The sequence below is a fragment of the Durotheca rogersii genome, assembly GCF_024521655.1.
Source record: "Durotheca rogersii strain YMJ 92031201 chromosome Unknown GGS23scaffold_4, whole genome shotgun sequence".
Taxonomy (NCBI): domain Eukaryota; kingdom Fungi; phylum Ascomycota; class Sordariomycetes; order Xylariales; family Xylariaceae; genus Durotheca; species Durotheca rogersii.
This window is the reverse complement of record NW_026251235.1, coordinates 508,777-528,241: the sequence shown is the minus strand read 5'-3', so window position 1 is coordinate 528,241 and position 19,465 is coordinate 508,777. Positions and strand designations below refer to the sequence as shown.

The 19,465-nt window shown below is 56.1% G+C and overlaps 7 protein-coding genes across 7 annotated transcripts; 6 read left to right on the top strand and 1 right to left on the bottom strand.

Moving 5' to 3' along the window:
• The first annotated feature begins 1,059 nt into the window (after positions 1–1,059).
• On the top strand, positions 1,060–3,779 carry GGS23DRAFT_355558 (uncharacterized protein). The gene is made up of 4 exons (XM_051513182.1): positions 1,060–1,579; positions 1,669–1,969; positions 2,063–2,604; positions 2,669–3,779. The coding sequence occupies exons 1-4, from the start codon at positions 1,376–1,378 to the stop codon at positions 3,626–3,628; spliced, it is 2,007 nt and encodes a 668-aa protein (XP_051374513.1). The 5' UTR covers positions 1,060–1,375; the 3' UTR covers positions 3,629–3,779.
• Positions 3,780–4,565: 786 nt separating this feature from the next.
• On the top strand, positions 4,566–6,624 carry GGS23DRAFT_554186 (Mov34-domain-containing protein). Its single transcript, XM_051515518.1, has 3 exons — positions 4,566–4,907; positions 4,984–5,237; positions 5,310–6,624. The coding sequence occupies exons 1-3, from the start codon at positions 4,842–4,844 to the stop codon at positions 6,001–6,003; spliced, it is 1,014 nt and encodes a 337-aa protein (XP_051374512.1). The 5' UTR covers positions 4,566–4,841; the 3' UTR covers positions 6,004–6,624.
• A 75-nt stretch (positions 6,625–6,699) lies between these two features.
• Positions 6,700–8,618, top strand: GGS23DRAFT_616916 (uncharacterized protein; the record flags this gene model as incomplete). Its single annotated transcript, XM_051520817.1, has 1 exon — positions 6,700–8,618. Exon 1 carries the CDS (start codon positions 6,780–6,782, stop codon positions 8,616–8,618), a length of 1,839 nt encoding a protein of 612 aa, XP_051374511.1. The 5' UTR covers positions 6,700–6,779.
• A 2,168-nt stretch (positions 8,619–10,786) lies between these two features.
• On the top strand, positions 10,787–12,551 carry GGS23DRAFT_603319 (Pyoverdine/dityrosine biosynthesis protein-domain-containing protein; the record flags this gene model as incomplete). The annotated part of the gene is made up of 5 exons (XM_051519462.1): positions 10,787–11,522; positions 11,580–12,007; positions 12,085–12,152; positions 12,237–12,504; positions 12,537–12,551. The coding sequence occupies 5 exons, from the start codon at positions 10,787–10,789 to the stop codon at positions 12,549–12,551; spliced, it is 1,515 nt and encodes a 504-aa protein (XP_051374510.1).
• A 730-nt stretch (positions 12,552–13,281) lies between these two features.
• Positions 13,282–14,940, top strand: GGS23DRAFT_554183 (Ctr copper transporter family-domain-containing protein). The gene is made up of 4 exons (XM_051515517.1): positions 13,282–13,655; positions 13,777–14,168; positions 14,235–14,327; positions 14,398–14,940. The coding sequence occupies exons 1-4, from the start codon at positions 13,518–13,520 to the stop codon at positions 14,444–14,446; spliced, it is 672 nt and encodes a 223-aa protein (XP_051374509.1). The 5' UTR covers positions 13,282–13,517; the 3' UTR covers positions 14,447–14,940.
• Positions 14,941–15,003: 63 nt separating this feature from the next.
• On the top strand, positions 15,004–17,143 carry GGS23DRAFT_355412 (Prefoldin subunit-domain-containing protein). The gene has a single exon (XM_051513180.1). It carries the CDS (start codon positions 15,040–15,042, stop codon positions 16,897–16,899), a length of 1,860 nt encoding a protein of 619 aa, XP_051374508.1. The 5' UTR covers positions 15,004–15,039; the 3' UTR covers positions 16,900–17,143.
• Positions 17,144–17,900: 757 nt separating this feature from the next.
• GGS23DRAFT_355424 (nuclear movement protein) lies at positions 17,901–19,305 on the bottom strand. Its single transcript, XM_051513181.1, has 3 exons — positions 19,005–19,305; positions 18,631–18,833; positions 17,901–18,499 (listed from the first exon to the last, which is right to left on the bottom strand). Exons 1-3 carry the CDS (start codon positions 19,015–19,017, stop codon positions 18,140–18,142), a joined length of 576 nt encoding a protein of 191 aa, XP_051374507.1. The 5' UTR covers positions 19,018–19,305; the 3' UTR covers positions 17,901–18,139.
• Positions 19,306–19,465: the final 160 nt, after the last annotated feature.

Genomic DNA, 19,465 nt, shown 5'->3' with positions numbered 1-19,465 from the left:
CATCATCTCAGACGTCCCCGTACCCTTATAGCGCTCCGCGTAACCACGTAATGTCCAAGCCAGCTCTCGACACTGGGAGTGTACTGCTGAAAAGGAAGCCTTTCAGTGGTGGTGGGTTTAAAGAGGCTTTTTTCCCCCTTTCGTGATATTGTTCGAGGTATGTGTTGAATATAGAGGTGAACGGAGCTAGAGCTAGAAACCGCCCACTATCACATTTACACTGTGTTGATAAGGCGACCGACCGGGGCCAGGCGTAGACAGTGTCGGGTTATGGTTCCTAGAGGCTGCCGGTGATACAGGGGCAACGTAGAATGGAGCAGGCACTGGACTGGGGGTGCAGATATTTCACGGTTTTGGAATATCAATATAGGCTTAGGTATATTAAGGCCTACCTACGTGACAGGATATCTAGAGTTATAGGTACCTACTTAATCTGGGGAGGCTCCGTTTCGCCACAACGAGTCCGGCTCGGCGTTTCTCCGTGCTCCCAGGTCGTCGTCTTTGGCGCGACGGCGCGGCGGAGACTACTAGTGAGTCTCATATTGGCGGTTGTTAGTAGCAGGAAGCTCAAGACGTCGACGCGAAGATGGGGGAATGGTGCCGGATTCTCTCTCTCGTTGGCGCCGTGTCTCGGTGATATAGGGGTACCCACGCAGGTATTACTATTCGACATGGTAAACCTTTTCTTAGGAGAATGTGGCTGGCTTATAAGTTACCCGGGGGCGGAGGTTTTACCTAGGTAGTGGCCAACGTACCTAGGTATAGCTAACACTGCCGGCGTTGCAGTTACGGAGAGGGGAAGAAAACCCCATTGGATTAGGGTTCGGTATAAAACACTTGACTTACACTGTAACCCGCCGAGGTCCACGTGATCTCTCCCTCTCTCTCTCTCTCTATTTTTCTCCATCTAATATCTCTCTTTCTCTCCACCTCTCTCTTTCTCCCATCTCCGTCTTTCTTTCCATCTCTCTCTCTGCCTCTGCCACTTTATCTCGCCAAACCCACCCCAGTCTGCCAATTTCTGCCCCTGCAAGGCTCAGAGCAGATGTCAATGTGAAGAAAAGAAATACCCACGACTTGGAGCACCTCGCGATCGGGAGTTACCTATTAGTAATGGTAACGAGGTGCGTCTCTTGGCAGCTAACACCATACCGATAACAGCCTAGCGCGTACCCTATCGTCAGCTATCGGCTGCTACCCTGCTATCGATAAGCCAGCTGTCTTGCAGGTGGCCAACCCCGGTAACCTAACCCGCCTACCACTGGATAACCCCCAGTTACTTTACTCTGCTCTAGGTCTAAGTCCGCCTCCCAACTTTCACGTCTGCAACCTCTTTTTCTTTTCTTTTCTTTTCTCTCTACCAACGCCTGCCACCATGACACACGCGGCGCCTGTCGACATCGCCAATGGGAATGGCGTCGCCTTGGGCGCCCTCTCCCCCAAGAAGGTTGCCTATTTCTACGATTCCGACATTGGCAACTTTGCTTATGTGGCCGGCCATCCGATGAAGCCTCATCGCATCCGCCTCGCCCACAGCTTGATCATGAACTACGGCGTCTACAAGAAGATGGAGATTTACGTGAGCCCGCCTCGCCCCTATCTTTATTTCCCGCTCCGCACCGGGGGTCGTATGTCGCTAATTGCCTGTATGTCGCTAATTGCCTGCAGCGCGCCAAACCGGCCACGCGACTGGAGATGACCCAATTCCATACGGACGAGTACATCGACTTCCTACAGCGAGTTACCCCCGAGAACATGGACAACTTCCAGCGAGAGCAGGGCAAGTATAATGTCGGAGATGACTGCCCCGTTTTCGACGGCTTGTTCGAATTCTGTGGCATCAGTGCCGGCGGGAGCATGGAGGGCGCTGCCCGCCTCAATCGACAGAAATGCGACATTGCCGTGAACTGGGCTGGTGGTCTGCACCACGCCAAGAAATCCGAAGCCAGCGGCTTCTGCTACGTTAACGGTATGTATGGCCCCGTCTCTTCATGGCTTTGCCCGTCCCTGGCCTTGTTTTCGCACCTTCAAGCACCTGGCTGACGGTGTCGCTACCGAACAGATATCGTCCTCGGTATCCTGGAACTTCTGCGCTTCAACAAACGCGTTCTTTACGTCGATATCGACGTCCACCACGGTGACGGCGTCGAGGAAGCCTTCTATACCACGGACAGGGTGATGACCGTTTCCTTTCACAAGTATGGCGAATACTTTCCAGGGACGGGTGAATTGAGGGACGTCGGAATCGGGCAGGGAAAATATTACGCGGTCAACTTTCCTCTGCGCGACGGCATAGATGACACATCGTACAAGTCCATCTTCGAGCCCGTTATCGCGAGCGTCATGGAGTTCTATAATCCCGACGCGGTCGTCCTACAGTGCGGCGGCGACAGCTTGTCCGGCGACCGTCTCGGCTGCTTCAACCTGAGTATGGACGGACACGCAAACTGCGTCAAGTACGTCCGGAGCTTCAATCGCCCAACCTTGGTCCTGGGCGGAGGCGGCTACACGATGCGCAATGTTGCCCGTACCTGGGCTTTCGAGACGGGCCTGCTCGTAGATGTCAAGATGGACCGCACCTTACCCTTTAACGAGTACTACGAAGTAAGTGGACGCGTCGTCTCCCGGCAGGCTAAGCTGCTGCTACCCATACTAACTTTTACCCAAGTATTATGGCCCCGATTATGCGCTGGATGTCCGCGCTTCTAATATGGAGAACGCAAACAGCCCAGAATACCTGGAAAAGATCAAGAACCAACTGGTCGAGAACCTCCGACGCACTGCGCACGCGCCTTCAGTGCAGATGCAAGATGTCCCCCGCCGTTCCATGGGCGCGATGTCCGACGAAGAAGAGGCCGAGCTTGACGATCTCGACGAAGACGAAAATAAAGACGTCCGGATGACCCAGCGCGAATGGGACAGGCACATCGAGCGGGAAAACGAGTTCGAAGAGAGCGATAACGAAGATTTGGATCGAGCAAACGGCGTTCACCTAAACGGGAGCACGCGACCCTCGTTCAACGACTTCCGCAACTCGGACGCGGAGGGCGATAGCCGGGTCCCGACCCCTGCTGCCAACGGCACTAGCGACAACGTTATCAAGTCCAAGGAAACTGACGACGTGCTCATGGAAGATGTCCCGGATCGGGAGCCAGGACCTCGAGAGGAATCCGGGTCGCCCGCCAAGGCCGAGGGGCAGGAGGGCGAGGAGGCGAGTGCCGGAGACGAAGAAAAGAAGCGGGACACGGCGAAGGAGCCAGAAGCAGCAGCGACATCGGATAAGCATACGAGTGAGACCGAGAAGGGGACTGTGGCCGAAGAGAGCAGCAATGTGAAGGAGAAGGCCGAACCGTCGAAGGAGAAGGACGAGGTGATGCAAGATGCCGACGAGAACAGCAAGACGCAGCCGGCAGAGGCCGAGAAGCCAGCGAGAGCGACGTCGGAGGCGAAGACCACGGAACCAGCGAAAGTGGACAAAGATGGCGACATCGATATGGAGAAGCCCACCGCTGAACCGACAAAAGAAGATAGCGCCGAGTCCAAGAATGAACAAGCGGCCGAGAGCGCGGGCGCCGATGCTGGTGACAAGACGACCGACGGCAAGGAGAAGATCGGCACCCAGGAATAAAAAAAAAATAGCCTGCCTCTGTTTGATACCCAAAAGCTTTCTTTTGTCCTTTCTCGGCCGTCTTTCCCCGCCAATGATATCAATGTACCTATATGGGACAGGCGAAATTGGGGTATTATCACTGGGCTCACTCATGCAGAGTAGCTAAACAGCGGCGTTCTGGTTTGGGTGGCATCGAGCAGAGAGAGGGAGGGGGTTGAGAGCTATCTGTGATAATGACAGTACCACCCGCAGTTCAGCCGTAACAAAGACGGCATGCTTTATATTCACGAAGGCGAAGGGCGAGAGGGGGGAGGAAGTCGTTAATTATAGCGGTTAGATTTCATGAGCGTTATTTTCTCAGCAGGAAGGTGTTCAGTCCCCGGATTGCTGGCACGACGGCGATTCGTGGCACTATTTTGGGAGACGTATAAGCTGGCCGCGGTTCTACAGGTCGACTTTGCTCTACGACCCCGGTCCGTCGACTGGTGGTGACTCGCAGCAGGCTGGGATCCATCCTCTGCACCATCAGCCGCAGGTTCCACCCCTCCTCGTTGCACCCTGGAAACCCCGGTGGTGACATCGTGCCACAGCTGGACGATGTCGGCGGCCTTTCCGGCGGACTACGCATAGGTAAGATGAGGTTATGCTGTGAGTAATGTTTTGTTCGGTGCACCGTACATAATAGGTAAGTACCTAGGTATATCGGTTGCCCTTTTAGGCACCGTTAGCGGAGTAGCTGTGATTCGTGGAGACGGGCGAGGTCTGCAAGGCTACGGTTCACCGTGCGAGGCTGCCAACTGCCTAATTCGGACGACAATCCCTCTGATGCTGTCATACGTGTACCCTCACGTGTGTCGCGTCTTGGCCCGAGCTCCCTTATCGATTACGCGCAAAATGCCTTAGGTAAGTACCTGTAGTAAGTACCTGATATGCAGGCAGATCCGGGCCTCGTCAACACCCACCCATTTCTCCAAGGGTGCCTCTACCTGACCAGCTCCAGCCAGCTTCATACCGACCTACCCACCACCGCCCGCTATTCCCGCCGCCGCCGCACCACTACCACTACTATCACCACCACCACAAGCCCTGAGGTTGGCCGGCTCTCTCCTTTCTACACCACACCACTCGTCATTGCCGTCGTCAGCTCGGTCCGCGCCCGCAATCGATTTTGGGCCTGCGCAAATCTCTTAGCCTCGCGTCCCCGTCTTCGCCGTAGCGCCAACCCGACAGGATGGACCGGCTCAATAGAATGCTGGCTGGTGCTAGCGGCATGGGCCTCGGTACCGCCCCGGGAGCTGTGAGGACGCCTCTCTCTTCCTCACCCTGCTGCCGCTCTCCCGCGCCGTACCTGTACTAACAGTCGCCCCCGCCAGGACAACCAAAACCTCATCGACAATTCCGAGACCGTTTACATCTCCTCCCTCGCGCTCCTCAAGATGCTACGGCATGGACGAGCGGGCGTTCCTATGGAAGTTATGGGTCTCATGCTGGGAGAGTTCGTCGACGACTTCACCGTGCGCGTCGTCGACGTCTTCGCCATGCCCCAAAGCGGAACTGGCGTCGGTGTCGAAGCTGTTGATCCCGTATTCCAGCAGAAGATGATGGACATGTTGACCCAAACGGGACGGTGAGACCTACGCACCCTCTCCGCCCAGCTTCCCTATGCTTCCATGCTAACCCCCCTCCCTACCCTCCCAAGACCCGAGTCTGTCGTCGGATGGTACCACTCTCACCCTGGGTTCGGATGCTGGCTCTCGTCGGTTGATATCAACACCCAACAGTCGTTCGAGCAACTGACGCCCAGAACGGTCGCCGTCGTCGTCGATCCCATACAGTCGGTCAAGGGAAAGGTCGTCATCGACGCTTTCCGCCTCATCAACCCACAGTCGCTCATGCTCGGCCAAGAGCCGAGACAGAGCACTTCTAACTTAGGTCACCTCAATAAGCCCTCCATCCAAGCCCTCATCCACGGCCTCAACCGACATTACTATTCCATCGGCATCAACTACCGCAAGACCGCGCTGGAGGAGAACATGCTCATGAATCTACACAAGCACGTCTGGACCGAGGCCTTACAGATGGAGGATTACAGGCACGAGGGCGAGCAGAACAAAGAGCGGTTCAAGCGATTGGTGTCTCTAGCAGAGGGCTACGAGAAACGGGTCAAGGAGGAGACCGAGCTGACTAAGGACCAGCTCAAGACCCGCTACGTAGGCAAGCTCGACCCCAAGAAGCACCTGGAAGACGTCGGCCAGCAGCTCATCGAGGACAACATCGTATCCGTGTCGAGGCAGATGATCGATAAAGAGGCGACGATGCCGAAGAAGGAAGCCGCGTCGAACGGCCGGTCGAACGGGGACGATATGGAGATCGAGGAGGACGAGGAGCTATAGATCCGTACCCACACACACGCGCGCAGCGGCACTTGAAAAAAAAAAAAAAAACCTTTCACCTGAGCCTTCGCTTCTCGACAGTGTGTGTATTCATAGGCGTTGGACGGGACAAGTAAACACGGACTAGAAAGCTTACGACAATGGGTAACAGCTTTTGACTTACGCGATCTATTGCCGCGAGTGTGCTCGCGAGGTATCCCGAGCGAGCTGAATTTTAGATCCTCTAGCTTTCGTCTGGTTTCTCCTCCACCCTTCCTCTCCTATCAAGAAAGGGCATTGGCCAATGTCTGTCTAGGAGATCAAGTATAGGAGGGCTGACAAATTTCTCCTTGCTCAACACGCAATTTCCACGTGCTTTGTTCCTCCCTTGCTGCAAAGCGGGGGGTTAAGTGTCCAGGGACAATAGTCCTGTCCTCAAAGAAGAAAATGGTTCACCGCTGACGATTAGTAGGGGCCCTGTTACGAGGATGGCGTAATACAAAGAAACAAGGGGATTGTTGAGCTCGTCAAAGCTGTGTTTCGCAATATTTAATATGCTTGCCTCTCACACGTCGTCGAACGATCAGGGCACAGCGCAAGGTGATCTACTGAATTCACGTCCCGTCTGCCAGAGCGATAGCGAGTGTCTACCACTCCAGCATACCGGACGCAGTCTCAGAATCGCATGCCATTATCCGAAGAATTAATCAGATTTCACTCGCCACCAATAACCTATCAGACATAATACCACCACAATTACGGAATCCATCCCAACGAAATCTAACGAGCAAGTAAACATGGTCATCCACGCGACCGGCGGCTCCTTTGACTTCCTCGGGTCGTGCTGCTTCTGCATCCCGTGGAAGCCGTGGAAATCGCGCGCACCCTCTCCTCCGAACTCTCCGGCGTACCGCAGCAAACGCTACAACGCCCAGGTCCGGACCAACCTAAACCTGCCCGCACGGCCGATAGAGCTACTTACGCGCACTCGGCTTGATGAGAGCACCGGCAACAGCGAGGCCGGCAGTCAGACCATGCTCCTAGGCGAGCACAGACGCCCTGTTTCTCGCCCTGTTGCTCCAGTGCCAAGTCTACCACCCTCAACACTGTCACGAGCGCCAGGCAGCACCGGCACGCGACGCAGCAATGGCAGCGCGACCAAGAACCCCCCGCGCTGGTCAACGGAGCCGCTTGACGACGCGCAGCTGACGGAGCTTTTCGACGCTATCCACGCGACGTTGGCTCACGTGCCGTACGCCATCTGCGGCCTGGCGGCCCTGGCGGACCACGGGTTCACAGAGCGGCGGGTGCGCCGCGGTATTAGCCTGTTATGCCCGGCACACTCCAAGAACAACGTGCGGGCGTGGCTTGCCGCGAGCGGCTACGGCACCGCAGACGAGTACGCCGACTCGGTCGGGATTCCGATCCGGACGCGCCGCGCCGTCGAGGCCGCCCAGCGCAAGGGCAAGGGCAAGAAGAAGGCTCGACCCGGGCAGGATGCGGAGGAGGAGGGAGACGACAGCGAGGCGGAAACCGAGATGCGCCGCGTCCGCATCAAGTACCTCGAGGAGGGCTTCGAGTCCCTGGAGCTCGTGCGCTCGTGCCACAGCCAGGCCTGGGTGCTGAGCCTGACAAGCCAGCTCGACCACGTCGCAGCTGGGTTCGTCGACCACCACCGGAGGCTGCAGGCGGTTCGCGCCGCGGCGGGCCGCAGCCGTGGCGGCAGCAGCCGCTACGGCGGCAAGGGCGGCAGAAGCCGGAGCAACAGCGCATGGAAGGAGAAGGAGCGGCTCGACCGCGAGCGCGAAAAGGAGGAGCGTGCGCTAGCAACTATCGCTGGCGACGTGTTCTGGTGCCTGAACAAGGCCGCGTCAGCGCGAGCGCCGCTGAGTCCGGCACGACTACCGACGCTGCTGGGCGAGGCGTTCTGGACGCCGTTCACAGCGACGTACGGGGCAGCGGCGCGACCGGCGCTGGCGCGGGCGGGGATCGACGTGGCGGGGGTGCTGGCACGACACCGGGAGGAGGCGGCGGTGCGCGAACACGAGGAGATGCTGCGGCGGTACATGGACGGCGGCGACGGCGGCCAGGAGAGAGAGGTGCGAGGGCTTGGTGGTCGGCCCGTCGGCGCTGCCACCCCATCGCCACCCTTCGAGGGCATGCGCACGCTGCTCGCCGATAAGCGCAGTGTGTACACTCTGCGCGACACGCGTGATTTCTCCGGGTACAACTTCTCTCCAGTGTCGCCCGTGTTCGTGCCGTACACTAACCCGTTAGGCGGGCTACCGTCAGTGCGGCTGGGGCCCCAGCAGGAGGAGGAGGAGGAGGAGGAGGAACAGGGCAAGCAGTCGCCCGATCTCGAGTACGAGTCGGAGCCCGAGCCCGCGCCCGAGTCCGAGCCGCAGCAGTCGCAGGACGAGGGGAGCATGGAGGAAAAGGACCGCAGAGACGGCGCGAGAGCTAAGCCGGTCAACCGGCTCATCCGCAAGTGGAACAGCCTGCGGGATGTCGGCGGTGACACTGCCGCCGCCGCCGCCACGAAGTCCTCGCCGCTCGACCAGGGGCGTAGCCTGACGCGGAACCGCAACACGTGGGACCCGTCGCGGGGCGGCGAGAACAGCAGACCAAGGTTCTGATCACATCCCGTTCCTAGCTCCTAGCATCGCGCTCTCTCCGTCCTGGAGCGTGTAGCTATGATTCAGCCCGGCTTCCCTTGAGTGGGAAAGCCGCCGGTAAGTTCAGTAAGTAAATACCCAGCGGGCGAGGGCTCGCGCGGAGTAGAGCATTAGGAGGATACATTGGCGAACGACGAGGCAATAGGTAAGGCAAGGTAAGGTAAATAATGCTAATCAGTATGCTCAACGACAGCTACGAGATCCGGTGAGTACTATCGCGTAGACAGACCCGTTCATCCCCGTGCCCCCCGTATGATTCCGCTTCGGTGACAGTGTATACGTGCCAGCGCTGCCTCGCTGCCTCTGGCACTCGGCCTATCTATGCACACACATGCCGTACCTACATACACGGACTCGTCCATACTAAGCGCCTACCTACCCTTTGCCATCCTATCCCCACCCGTTGCGGCCTGTCCGCTGTCGTGACGCCCAATTAATGCGATATTCGCACCCAACCGGCCCTTTCCCCTGAAGGCCGCATCGCCCGGGGAAGAGACGAGAGGGGGGGAGGAGGAAAATAAAGGGGGGAGGCATTCCGCCCCAACATTCTGCCCCCGGTAGCGCTCGCCATCCAGGGCGTGTCGAGCGGCCGCTCTGGCAGTGAAAATAGAACCAAGTCCGCTTCGTCGGCTTTGGTTCGTATTGATGCGTAGCAGCACTGACGAATCCTCTATGGATGACAGTGTGAACTTCGTATAACAAGCCGTCACTCATATTAGTGTGTTTGATTAACACGCCTCCTTTTTCTTTTTCTCTCCTCATCCCAGTAGCCGCGAGCTCATTCGCTTATGCAAGCGGGTGTTGTCAAGTCCAGCCAGGCGACTTGTCGAAAGGGATCTCAGGTCCATCGCTCATTCTACTCGCGTGTCTATCTACTCAGGGGGGGTTCGTGTGTCCGAACCCGTCCATCTCGCTCACCTCTGTGCAGTTTCGAGTCCGACCCAGTCCCATCCCGTATGCCGCAGAAAGCATATAAACGCCGTGCCCCAGAGACTCTCGTTAAGACCCTCAGCTAGTCGGAACTCCCTAATCCGCTACATATCTCGACACCTACAGTGACAGTTCCGTGCGCGCTTTTTACGAAATCGTTCGCATTACGCGGTCTCAAGACAACTGCCAACCCGTCTCCAGACTACCGACAACGTCTCCGATACTTAACGGCATCTATATAATCTGGTTTCCGACTCGGACCTGGGTTCCCAGCGGACTGGCCAGCAACCACTAGGTACTTCATCTAGGCACACGTCGAATTTCCTGTGGACTAGTCCCCTGTCACCTATACCGGCGGATTACACCGTTGCCGCAGCAGGGTCTCGGCTTCTGTCTCATTCGACATCGTTTGCATTTCGTCCGCTATGCTAATCATGCCATCGCATTCTGTGAGCCGTCTCGGTCGCTCCCCTCCTTCTCTGCTTCCAGAAACACGTCTGCCTCACGGACAACCTAATCGAGGTCTTCTTTATCAAGGCTAATACCTCTCTCCGCTCCTCCGCGCTAGAAAGCCATCTAACTACTCACCAAGGCGAAGGAAACCTCGCCGTTGGGAACCTCTGAGCCACTGATTACGATTCCTGACGCTGCTAGTTACGGCCAGTTACGGCCAGTTACGGCCCCTAAGGTGCTTCTCGTACCTAGTCCTCGTAACCCTTGCCAGCTGTGTACAGAGCATCTTACGAACTGTCCGCACGTTAGCACACACACGGGTAATTTACCTACTTCGGTATTCACGTGAATAGGCCCTAGGTCTACAGACATACATTCACATCTAACCTGCTACCGGTAAAGGCGGCATTGCCTTCCCTCTCTTTGTCTCCCTTCCGGCCGGTGATACGGTAGACGACGCAACGATACGGACAACAAGAAAGACAATCAGCTTAGATCTCATTGACGGTTCACCAGACAATTACGGAAACATCATATAAAGCAAAATTGCTACGTCAGTTCGGAACTTGAAACTTAGCAGTCCCGAGCAGCGCTAATCTACGGAGTATCTAGAAGACTTACATACACAGGCTACTCGGGCTATCGTAAATCGAATCTCCAGCGTCTTCCCATAACAAGTCGCATCTCGTTAACGTAACGTTCCCCCCAGACTACCCTACGGGACATCCGCACCCACGACGCCGGCAATGGAGTTCTCACATTCAGGGGGCTCTATCTACTACCGATATCAGGCTTCCTTTGCCTATGACAGGTACAGGAGAACACTATGTTGTGCAGGTCCGCGGGCAAATGAAATCCGAGGACATTGGGGTTCGCTTCACACTCGTCTTCCAACCTACGATGAAACGAGAATGAATTATGGGCCAGTCGTCTTGATTAACGAATTGGGCCCAGGGCTATCAGGCCTGAAATTATATACGTTGTATCGAGACTCGACCCCCCCCTTTGGCGTTGGAATCGTTCTCGACAACCCCAAACCAACCGAGGCTTCGGTTACCAAGAACGACTTCGAGGAGCTTTTCGTTCAGCTGATGCTGCGCCAAGTCAACTTCGGCCTTAGCCAGCCAAGCGTGCTGTCGATACCTCCCGGCGACCGCGAGTCGGCCGCAGAGAAAATAGTGTCTCTCTTCGATAGCTCTCTTCGTTATCAAGGAAACAACGACAGATGGGCCGCGTCGGGGCGGAGGTATTTTACCGAGCGCGTCCGATACTTCACCTCGCAGGGGAGGTCGGTTGAGTTCTGTCTTCCCGCGTTCCCGTGCAAGTCATCGAACACGCACAAGGTCACGGGTGAAGACCCAGACCGAGGAGAAGAGCTCGCGCTAGAGCGCCTGAACGAGTTTGTGGAAGGCATCGAAAAGGTATATGCCCCGGGTGCAAAGCTCTGGGTAGTTAGCGACGGTCATGTTTTCAGCGACTGTGGTAAGTTGCCCGCCTTAGATAATAACCATTAAAGGGGTGTCGGACTGACAGAATCAGTCGGCGTTGATGACCAAACCGTGGACTCGTATGGTCGAAAACTCCACCAGATCAATCATGACATCGGCCTCAAGCGAGGAACTACGGATCGAGTTGGCTTTAAGTCTATCGTGGACTTGTTCGAACTCGACAGACTCCAAACCTGGTTTAAAGCCTCGCAACTTGATATGCCAACCATCGACCATCACATCAAGACACAACTGGCCGCCGAATCCGAGATGAGTAGACGTATCCTCATGGCGGGCTGTCGATCGCATTCATCTACGCTCCGGAATCAAATCGAATCGCAAAATCCGGCCATCCTAGCCTTGTATCGCGGGTTTTCCCGGTTCATGCTCGAGGACCTGAAATTCAACCGCTCCACGTGTTCAAAGAGCCGCTCGGGTCAGAAGAAGCTTTCTACCAAAATAGCCTTCGAGATGATACTGGTGAGCCACCTACCCACGATGAACTGTGAGATGACGCGAAATGCCACGGACGCTAACGACGGGATCCTCGATAATAGCGAAACCAAGCTTATTCCAATCTTGTAGAGATGCTCTTCCCCAACCACGTCCGCCTTTCGATCCACGCGTAAGTCACACACGAGCCTTCGCGCGGGCGGCTGTGAAGCGCATGCCGTGCGACACAAAGCTAACAACGAACATCTACTACCAGGCACAACAATGCCGGGCCTAAATTTGGCATCCAGTTGTTCGACCCGGAGAGAGTCCGAGCCGTCGAATCGCTTCCGCCGAACAACAGTCCGTCAATGAATTCACGCGACCTGTTGCACATACCCACTCCATGGCACAATTGTGTCGTGGAAGTGGCGGGTCACGAGTTTCTGTACGTGAGCAAGGCCAAGGTAGCCCGCGAAGCGCTGAGAACTGGCGAGATGACGGGAGGGCTGCGCCCCGAGACGAGCCAGCCAGAATATCCTAGCGTCCCCTGCTTCTTCTCCCTGAGTGTTGCCAGAGAAACAGAGAATGAAGAGGATGCGTCGGAGCATGCTGAGTGTCGTGCGGAGCCGTAGACGGACATATTCTTTTGGGCCAATAATTCTGACGTTCTCGGCGGCTCCTCACCTAAGCACGGGGTGGTATGACTACAGGAGTACGGAGCTTGTCGGGGGAATGTAAGGTGAAGTTGACGGCTTGAGGTTGGAATGAGCCGTTGTCGACTCGTTAGGGTACAGACGGATTGGTTGAGGGCCGCGGCGGGCAATAGATGACGAGGACAGCGACGTTGTGGAAGTACGTGGAGGTGTAACGACGGAGGTATTATCGTGAGAGGCTGTTGGGATATTCCTAGGTGTCAAGGAAGGTAGACCGGCATGACATACATTGGGTATTCGACGACAGGCTTATTAGACGACGGGGAATCACAGGAGCGGACAAGCTCAAACTATGGAACAATAGGGATTGATGTGACTGCCGGTCGGTAGTCAGCTGAATAGGATAGCCTACCTATGGTTGGCTCTTCTATGCAACGCCAGCAGCCCCGGCGATGTCTGTACCTCGTTCCAAGGAGGAATATGCCCATCCGACGTGCCACCACGGCGTTGTTGACAGCTTCCGTATCGATTAATGCCGTGTTGCATTATTAGAGTTTGTGCACGAGGGCGTGAATCCACGGATAGATTATGCATATATTGGTAGGTGTGTGGTAACTTTGAAGGACGGTCGGTGGCTGCAGCCCAGAGCCTACCGGGATATCATATGGGCTCTCGTCTTCTTAGGTCCTCCTGCCTGCTGCCTTTCTCGCGGAAACAGAAAATCTACTCAGGCGAGATTCCGATTCACCTAGGATGCCCTTCTTCTCGTCATCCTTCTTCCCCATCTTTTAGCATCCCTGCTCCGACGCTTTCTAGGGAAGCACTCCCAGCTACAAGGTCGGATTTCCCACCTGACTCGTGTTCGGCCAGCCGAAGTCGCCCAAAGGTACTCGTGATTCGGGATGGAGAGCATGAGAGATATGGCGATGTCGACATCGACAGCCACAGGAACATCTGCGGCTGCCGCGACCGGCACGGCCATGAATATGGGTGGCGGTAGCATGAACGTGGATATAGAAGGCGACAGCTGCAAGGTTTCTGTGAGCAATGCCTATTTTTCTCGATTCCAAGTAACATATGCACTGGCAGACGCATACATGTGCTGCTGAGAAACCATGCGTTCACAGCGAACGCTGGCTGATGGCGTCATAACCCCTACAGATGCTCTGGAATTGGGACACCGTCGACGCGTGCTTCATATCGTCTACTTGGCACATCCGGAGCGGAGGCATGTTTGCCGGATCGTGTATCGGCGTCATCCTCCTGGCCGTGCTTTTCGAGGCGCTACGGCGGACTGCCGAGGAATACGATAGCTACCTGGCCAACAGGATCGCACGGCAAGGCAGCCTCGTCGCCGCCTCCGCGATTAAGAGCGGTTCGAATTCTCCCGATCCTAACCCCGGTTCTGGTGCGGGCCCGCGACCGTCTTCCTCGGCGGCTCCTATCGTAGATGTGTCAGTTGCGAGTTCTAAGTACACACCCAAAATACACGAGCAAGCCATTCGAGCGTTCCTGTATACGGCTCAGTTTGTGGTAGCATACTTCCTGATGATGTGCGTGCCTCCACCCTACGGACATCAGACGAACGGGGGCGACGAGTGCTAATCACCTTTTACTAGGCTTTCTATGTATTACAATGGCTTCATTATCATTTGCATCTTTGTGGGCGCGTACATCGGCAGCTTCGTCTTCCGATGGGAAAAGCTGGACGCGTGAGTATCTCGATGGGCCCTCATTTTTTCTTGTATTGTGCAGTTCCCTTACTAACAGGGACAACCCCAGTCGGCAGAATACGAGTGCTGCAAATGAAGCTACCGCTTGCTGCGGCTAGTCCAGACATCTGCCACCAGGCATCGAGACATTGATGACAGGCAAAAGGGTAATAATGGCTGGCAGCTAATGTACCTACCTAGGCTGCGGAGACACTGGTTCATGGCAAAGGACGATATAAGTAACGCTGGCCTGGTAGCGAAAGAGGAGACCCGGCGTCGCGGTGTGAGAAGACATCCGCTAATTCTGTGTGCAACAGTGCTCATTCCCAATAGGTAAAATAGAAGAGCAGAATTATCTCCTTGAGAACCCTGGCGCACCGTGGGTGGGATCCGGGGTGACCTGAGCATTCACGACGAGGCGTTTTTGACTCGTAGACTAGCGAAGGGTCGTCGATTTCTAAGGGGAGTAAACATCCCTAGAGATGTGGGAATTGACGCCTGTGGTGAGGTCAGATGCGACGGGTGATAAATAGGGGTGAAAAGGGGGAATTCCTAGGGTGTCTGATTAGGTAAACAAAGCTTTGTGGTGGGTCCAATTGCCGGGTGTGCTTACATAATATGGATCGGCATTCACCATTGACCCCATCCATCTCGGAGTTTTTCTTTTCCTTGTAAACAACATTCCCACAGCCGCTCCCCCACTGCGTAAACAATGTCTACGATCAAGGACAGTTTCGTCAACCTTGAGAACCACCGACAGAAATTACAGGACACTGCGGAGAGACTCTCTACAGCGCTCGCACAATGGAAACGGTGGAAGGGAGAATATGAAGCATTGCGATCTGACGTGAAATCCGTTCCATCATCCTCTCGTCGACAGGACCTGAAGAAGGTTCGAGAGAGCTTCAAAGGAGAATTGCTGAATGAGAAGGAGCTGGTCGATATATTTGGCCGCGACGGCTCATCCAAGCCGGAGCAGATCGTCAGTAAACTTACTAATCGGTTAGACTACGTCGCAAGGAACATCGATACCCTCTCGAAGCAATTAGAAACGGTCGAGAATAAGCTTGCCGCTGTCACCGTGGTGTCAAATCCGGATGCTACCGACGAGGATGGATTACCCATAACAGAGATATTGGAAGAGCTGGACGATGACGACAACGTCATATCGTATAGCCTGCGAACCGCGGGAGAGAACCAACCGCAAGTCCTCGAAGCGCTCGAGAAGGTCGGTGTCACGGATAAACTACCCGATGAAGCTAAAGACGCAACGGCTTCCGAGACGTCGCAGCGTATCCGGGGTAGCGAATCAGAGCTGTCAAATAATGTCTCGACCTCATCGATCCAACAACTCAAGATCGCCGAGCACGGCGAGTCAAAACCCTCAAAAGGCGTATTGAGTCGGCCATCGGAGCAGTCCGAGGCGCCCCAAGCCGAAGAAATACCCAAAACAAAATCTGACGCTCGGAAAAAGACCGTTAGCTTTACGGAGGGCACGAAATTAGGAGAACCTGAGGAACCATCTGTGACCGCCAAGAGATTAGAGGAGATTCTTCAGAAGGCTAGAGACCAGCAGAGCATCATATCGGACCCTATTTTCCCTGCCGACGAGTCTCCGGAGGACGCGGCACTACGGGAGGACATGATCCGCTACAATAAGGAGACAATGGAATTCGAAATGGCCCCCATTGTCGCCGAATTACAGCTCGAAGAAGGATCTTCAGAAGATGATACTGACGATTATGAAGACGATGAAGACGACGACGAGGAAGACGAAGAGGACGAGTGGGGTAGGTCGAAAATAGCCCTCGATGATGAATGGAAACGCCAGATGTTGGAGCTTAAGGAACGGCTAAGCCACCATACCTTTGGCAAAAGCAAGGCATCAAACGATGAGGAAGACTTAGTAGAAGGTGTCGGCCGTATAAGCATTCGTCGTGAAAACGGGGATGTTTCAAACGGTGACGTCGGCACCACGCCCTCTCTACTGCCCGCAACAGCGGGTTCAACGCCAGCAAATGACTCTAAGAAGAGCGTCCGGTTTGCCGAGAGTCTTGATATTGGCGAGGACTCGGTTCCAGCAACGAAACAGTCAGCATCGGGCCAGCTAAAGGGCACCGATATAGAACCTCTTTCGGACGTAATGGAGCGCAAGAGCAGTGCGGCCCAGCCGGTGGTGGCCCCGTCTAAGAAGCCTTCTCGGTTTCGGCAGGGGAGAGGCATAGGTTCTCCGATGAACGTGAAGACGCCTACCTTCAACGGCGTCCCAATTGCTCCGGAGAAGCCCGACCTCGAACGCCATACCCCCTCCGGACCAGAAGGCCAGACCTTGGCAAGCTCGGTCCTAGAGCATGAGCCGTCACTGGAGGTAAAAGAGCCAGACGAGTTCGACGCGAATCTGTTGCATCAGCAGGTCACGGATGAGTATCACAAGATGCGCAACCGATTCATGCATCGTCAGGGTGGGTTCACGAAGGAGGACGAGAGCCCCATACGACCACTCGACGAGGACGAAGGGGGCGGTTCGAGACGAATCAGCCGTTTCAAGGCGGCGAGGCTCGCTAAATCGTAAAGAGGAAACTGGAACTAGGCTTACTATCACAGCGCAATGACGACGAGTTTCGTTCGCAGCCGGCTCTCTTGGCCGACCTCCTGCGAAGCTTCAGCATACATGCACACGTATGTACGTGCGTCTGCTTTTAGGTACCTTCGGAGGCCCCCCTCTTCCCCCTCTCTCTTTCCGATAACTCCTGCTATCGTCCCTCTTGTGGTGAAACCCCGTACGGGCGATAAAAGAATACCTAGACATTCAGAACAGACGAGATGGTCGTATCGTGGCGCCTATCAGGTACAGGGAGTGGCTACTGCACATTGCAGCATATTGCACTGTTTTAAGCAGGCCTGCCCCGGGCCTATCTCTCCACACCTACATCCCGGGTTGGACGGACACGAGAAGACCCTGTGTGTTGCTCGCTGCCCGCTCTCCAGCCGAGGTAAGACAATACCGTGGCCTCGTCGATGCACCACGAAACCGTCCCCGTCTGTACCGTGCACAAGTGATGCTACCTGTTCCCTCTCGCATCTGTTCCCGGCGACGGGCGGGACGCAGACGACGCGAACGGAACCGCCCTGACAACCTAATACTCGATGGGCCGCGGCTTATCTATCTGCGGCGGCATCACCGGCGGTTCCCAGATCGAAATGGTTGCTCGTCTCCACGAGCAGGGCTCTCTGACGCCGTTACCCTTAGCTTACTCCGTGGTTCTGGCGACTCGTTTCACCCTGTACATTTTTTTTTTGCCCTCATTGTCGAAGCATGGCATAGCACAGCATAGCGGAGCGCGGCGGAGCCGAGCTTAGCCTGTCTGGCTTCTAGCCTCTCGTCTAAGAAAGGGAAAAGGGGGAGGAGAGGGGGGGTGAATATTTCTGCGGGTGTGTGATTTGAGTTGTATATATATTTGTACATTCGACGGCGGATCAGGCGTCGAGGCCCGTTTCGTCGTCGCCACTTACACACCTAGACATATGTGGCTCCCCTTTGCCGCAGCCAAATAGCAGTAGTAATTCTTCTCCCTCCCCGTCGACTTGAGCAAACTCCCACATAACGCACTACAGCCGGTCCATTGGTGTGTGACGCAGGTACCTTTTCCGTTTTGTGTAATTTCTTTCTTTTCCCACCGCGCTCTTGCCCTTCCCACACGTAATAGGTAGGTACATAACCCTCACCACCGTCCCCATCCCCTCTCGCCCCCGTCCCGCCCCGTCCCGTGCCGTCCCTTCTCTCCCAGGCGTCGGGCCCGGGGCCCGGGGCGCTAGCTCATCTTGGCGTTGGAGAAGTCGAGCTCGGGGTGCTGGTCCTGGAACTTGCGGAGGATGTCGGCCTTGCGCTGGTCGTCGGAGGTGGGCAGGCCGAGCTCCTTCTGGCGCTGGTCGTACATCATCTTCTCGACCATGGCGCGCGTCTCGCCGTCGAGGTCGCCGAGCCGGCTGCTCTCGGGCTCGATCCGCGTCACGTCGATCCGCGGCGCCCCCGTCGTCACGTGCGCCCACCACTCCTGCTTGTTCGCCTTCTCCAGGTGGATCTCCAGCGTCTTCGTGCCCGCGCCCGCGCCCGCCCCGCTCGTCAGCGTCCACGTCGACCCCGACACGTCCACCGCGTGCGGCAGGTCGCCCTGTGCCGCCGGTTCCCCCGGGCCTGCGTTAGCGTGGGTGTGTAGTACCTCTCTCCCTCTCTCCGTCTCCGTCTTTTTTTTCTTTCTTTCTTTCTTTCTTCCGTATCTCCCCAAGGGTGTTACACACGTACGTCGATGATGGGGTCCTGGCCCTTGATGCCGGCCTTGAGGTGCTGGCGCTTGATCTCGACGACGAGGTCGCGCGCCTTGAGCGCCGCCGGCACGGCGATGGCGACGTCGAGGTCGCCGATCGTCTGGTTCCACGTGTACGGCAGGGCGGCCTGCTCGGCGGCCTCCTTGGCGCGGGCGGCGGCCTCCTGCTCCGGGGTGGGATCTGGGCATAGGTGAGCGAGCGGGAGCGCGTTGCGGCTGGTCGCGTGGGTTAAGGAGGCCTGGGGGGAGGGGGGGGGGTGGCAGCGGGATGGCTAGCTAGATAGCTAGATAGCTGTCCCGGGATGATGCGAACGAAGCAGAGAGGGAGGCAGGGAGGGGGAGCAGGGCGTACCGTTGTCAGCCATGGCTGGGTGCTATGCGTAGTCGTTGTCGACCGTGGGTGTGTGTTCAACTCGCTCTCCGTCGTGTCTGGCGGTTCTTCTGGAGGAGGGTTATGGCGAGTGGGTACCTACGGGGGAGCTCGACGTGAAGAGGGAGGCGAGGCAAGGAGGGCGAGGCAGGGTGGGGCAACATTGTACTGGATAGCGGGGCAGTATGGCAGCCGGATGTACCGGCGATAGCATTGAGCGGTACCCTTGACGGTCAACTCTCATGAATGCAGCTCGGCTTTGAAGGTAGTGGGTACCTGATATTTTGCGGCTGGATACTTTCCCCTACAGATAGGTACCGTCCTATGTAGACGCCACCGCGCTGTATTATAGGGGGAATTCTATTTGATTATTCACCCACCTAGGATGCAACTATGGGGCACATTAGGTAATGGTCACAAATTAAAGTAGGTACCATTCACAG

Coding starts and splice junctions, on each gene's coding strand:
- GGS23DRAFT_554183 (XM_051515517.1), top strand. CDS start 13,518: ATGGAGAGCATGAGAGATATGGCGATGTCGACATCGACAGCCACAGGA. Junction 13,656..13,776: donor GCGACAGCTGCAAGGTTTCT/GTGAGCAATGCC, acceptor TAACCCCTACAG/ATGCTCTGGAATTGGGACAC. Junction 14,328..14,397: donor CGATGGGAAAAGCTGGACGC/GTGAGTATCTCG, acceptor GGACAACCCCAG/TCGGCAGAATACGAGTGCTG.
- GGS23DRAFT_355558 (XM_051513182.1), top strand. CDS start 1,376: ATGACACACGCGGCGCCTGTCGACATCGCCAATGGGAATGGCGTCGCC. Junction 1,580..1,668: donor ACAAGAAGATGGAGATTTAC/GTGAGCCCGCCT, acceptor AATTGCCTGCAG/CGCGCCAAACCGGCCACGCG. Junction 1,970..2,062: donor CGGCTTCTGCTACGTTAACG/GTATGTATGGCC, acceptor GCTACCGAACAG/ATATCGTCCTCGGTATCCTG.
- GGS23DRAFT_554186 (XM_051515518.1), top strand. CDS start 4,842: ATGGACCGGCTCAATAGAATGCTGGCTGGTGCTAGCGGCATGGGCCTC. Junction 4,908..4,983: donor TCGGTACCGCCCCGGGAGCT/GTGAGGACGCCT, acceptor CGCCCCCGCCAG/GACAACCAAAACCTCATCGA. Junction 5,238..5,309: donor ATGTTGACCCAAACGGGACG/GTGAGACCTACG, acceptor TACCCTCCCAAG/ACCCGAGTCTGTCGTCGGAT.
- GGS23DRAFT_355412 (XM_051513180.1), top strand. CDS start 15,040: ATGTCTACGATCAAGGACAGTTTCGTCAACCTTGAGAACCACCGACAG.
- GGS23DRAFT_355424 (XM_051513181.1), bottom strand. Junction 18,500..18,630: donor GCCAGGACCCCATCATCGAC/GTACGTGTGTAA, acceptor CCGGCGGCACAG/GGCGACCTGCCGCACGCGGT.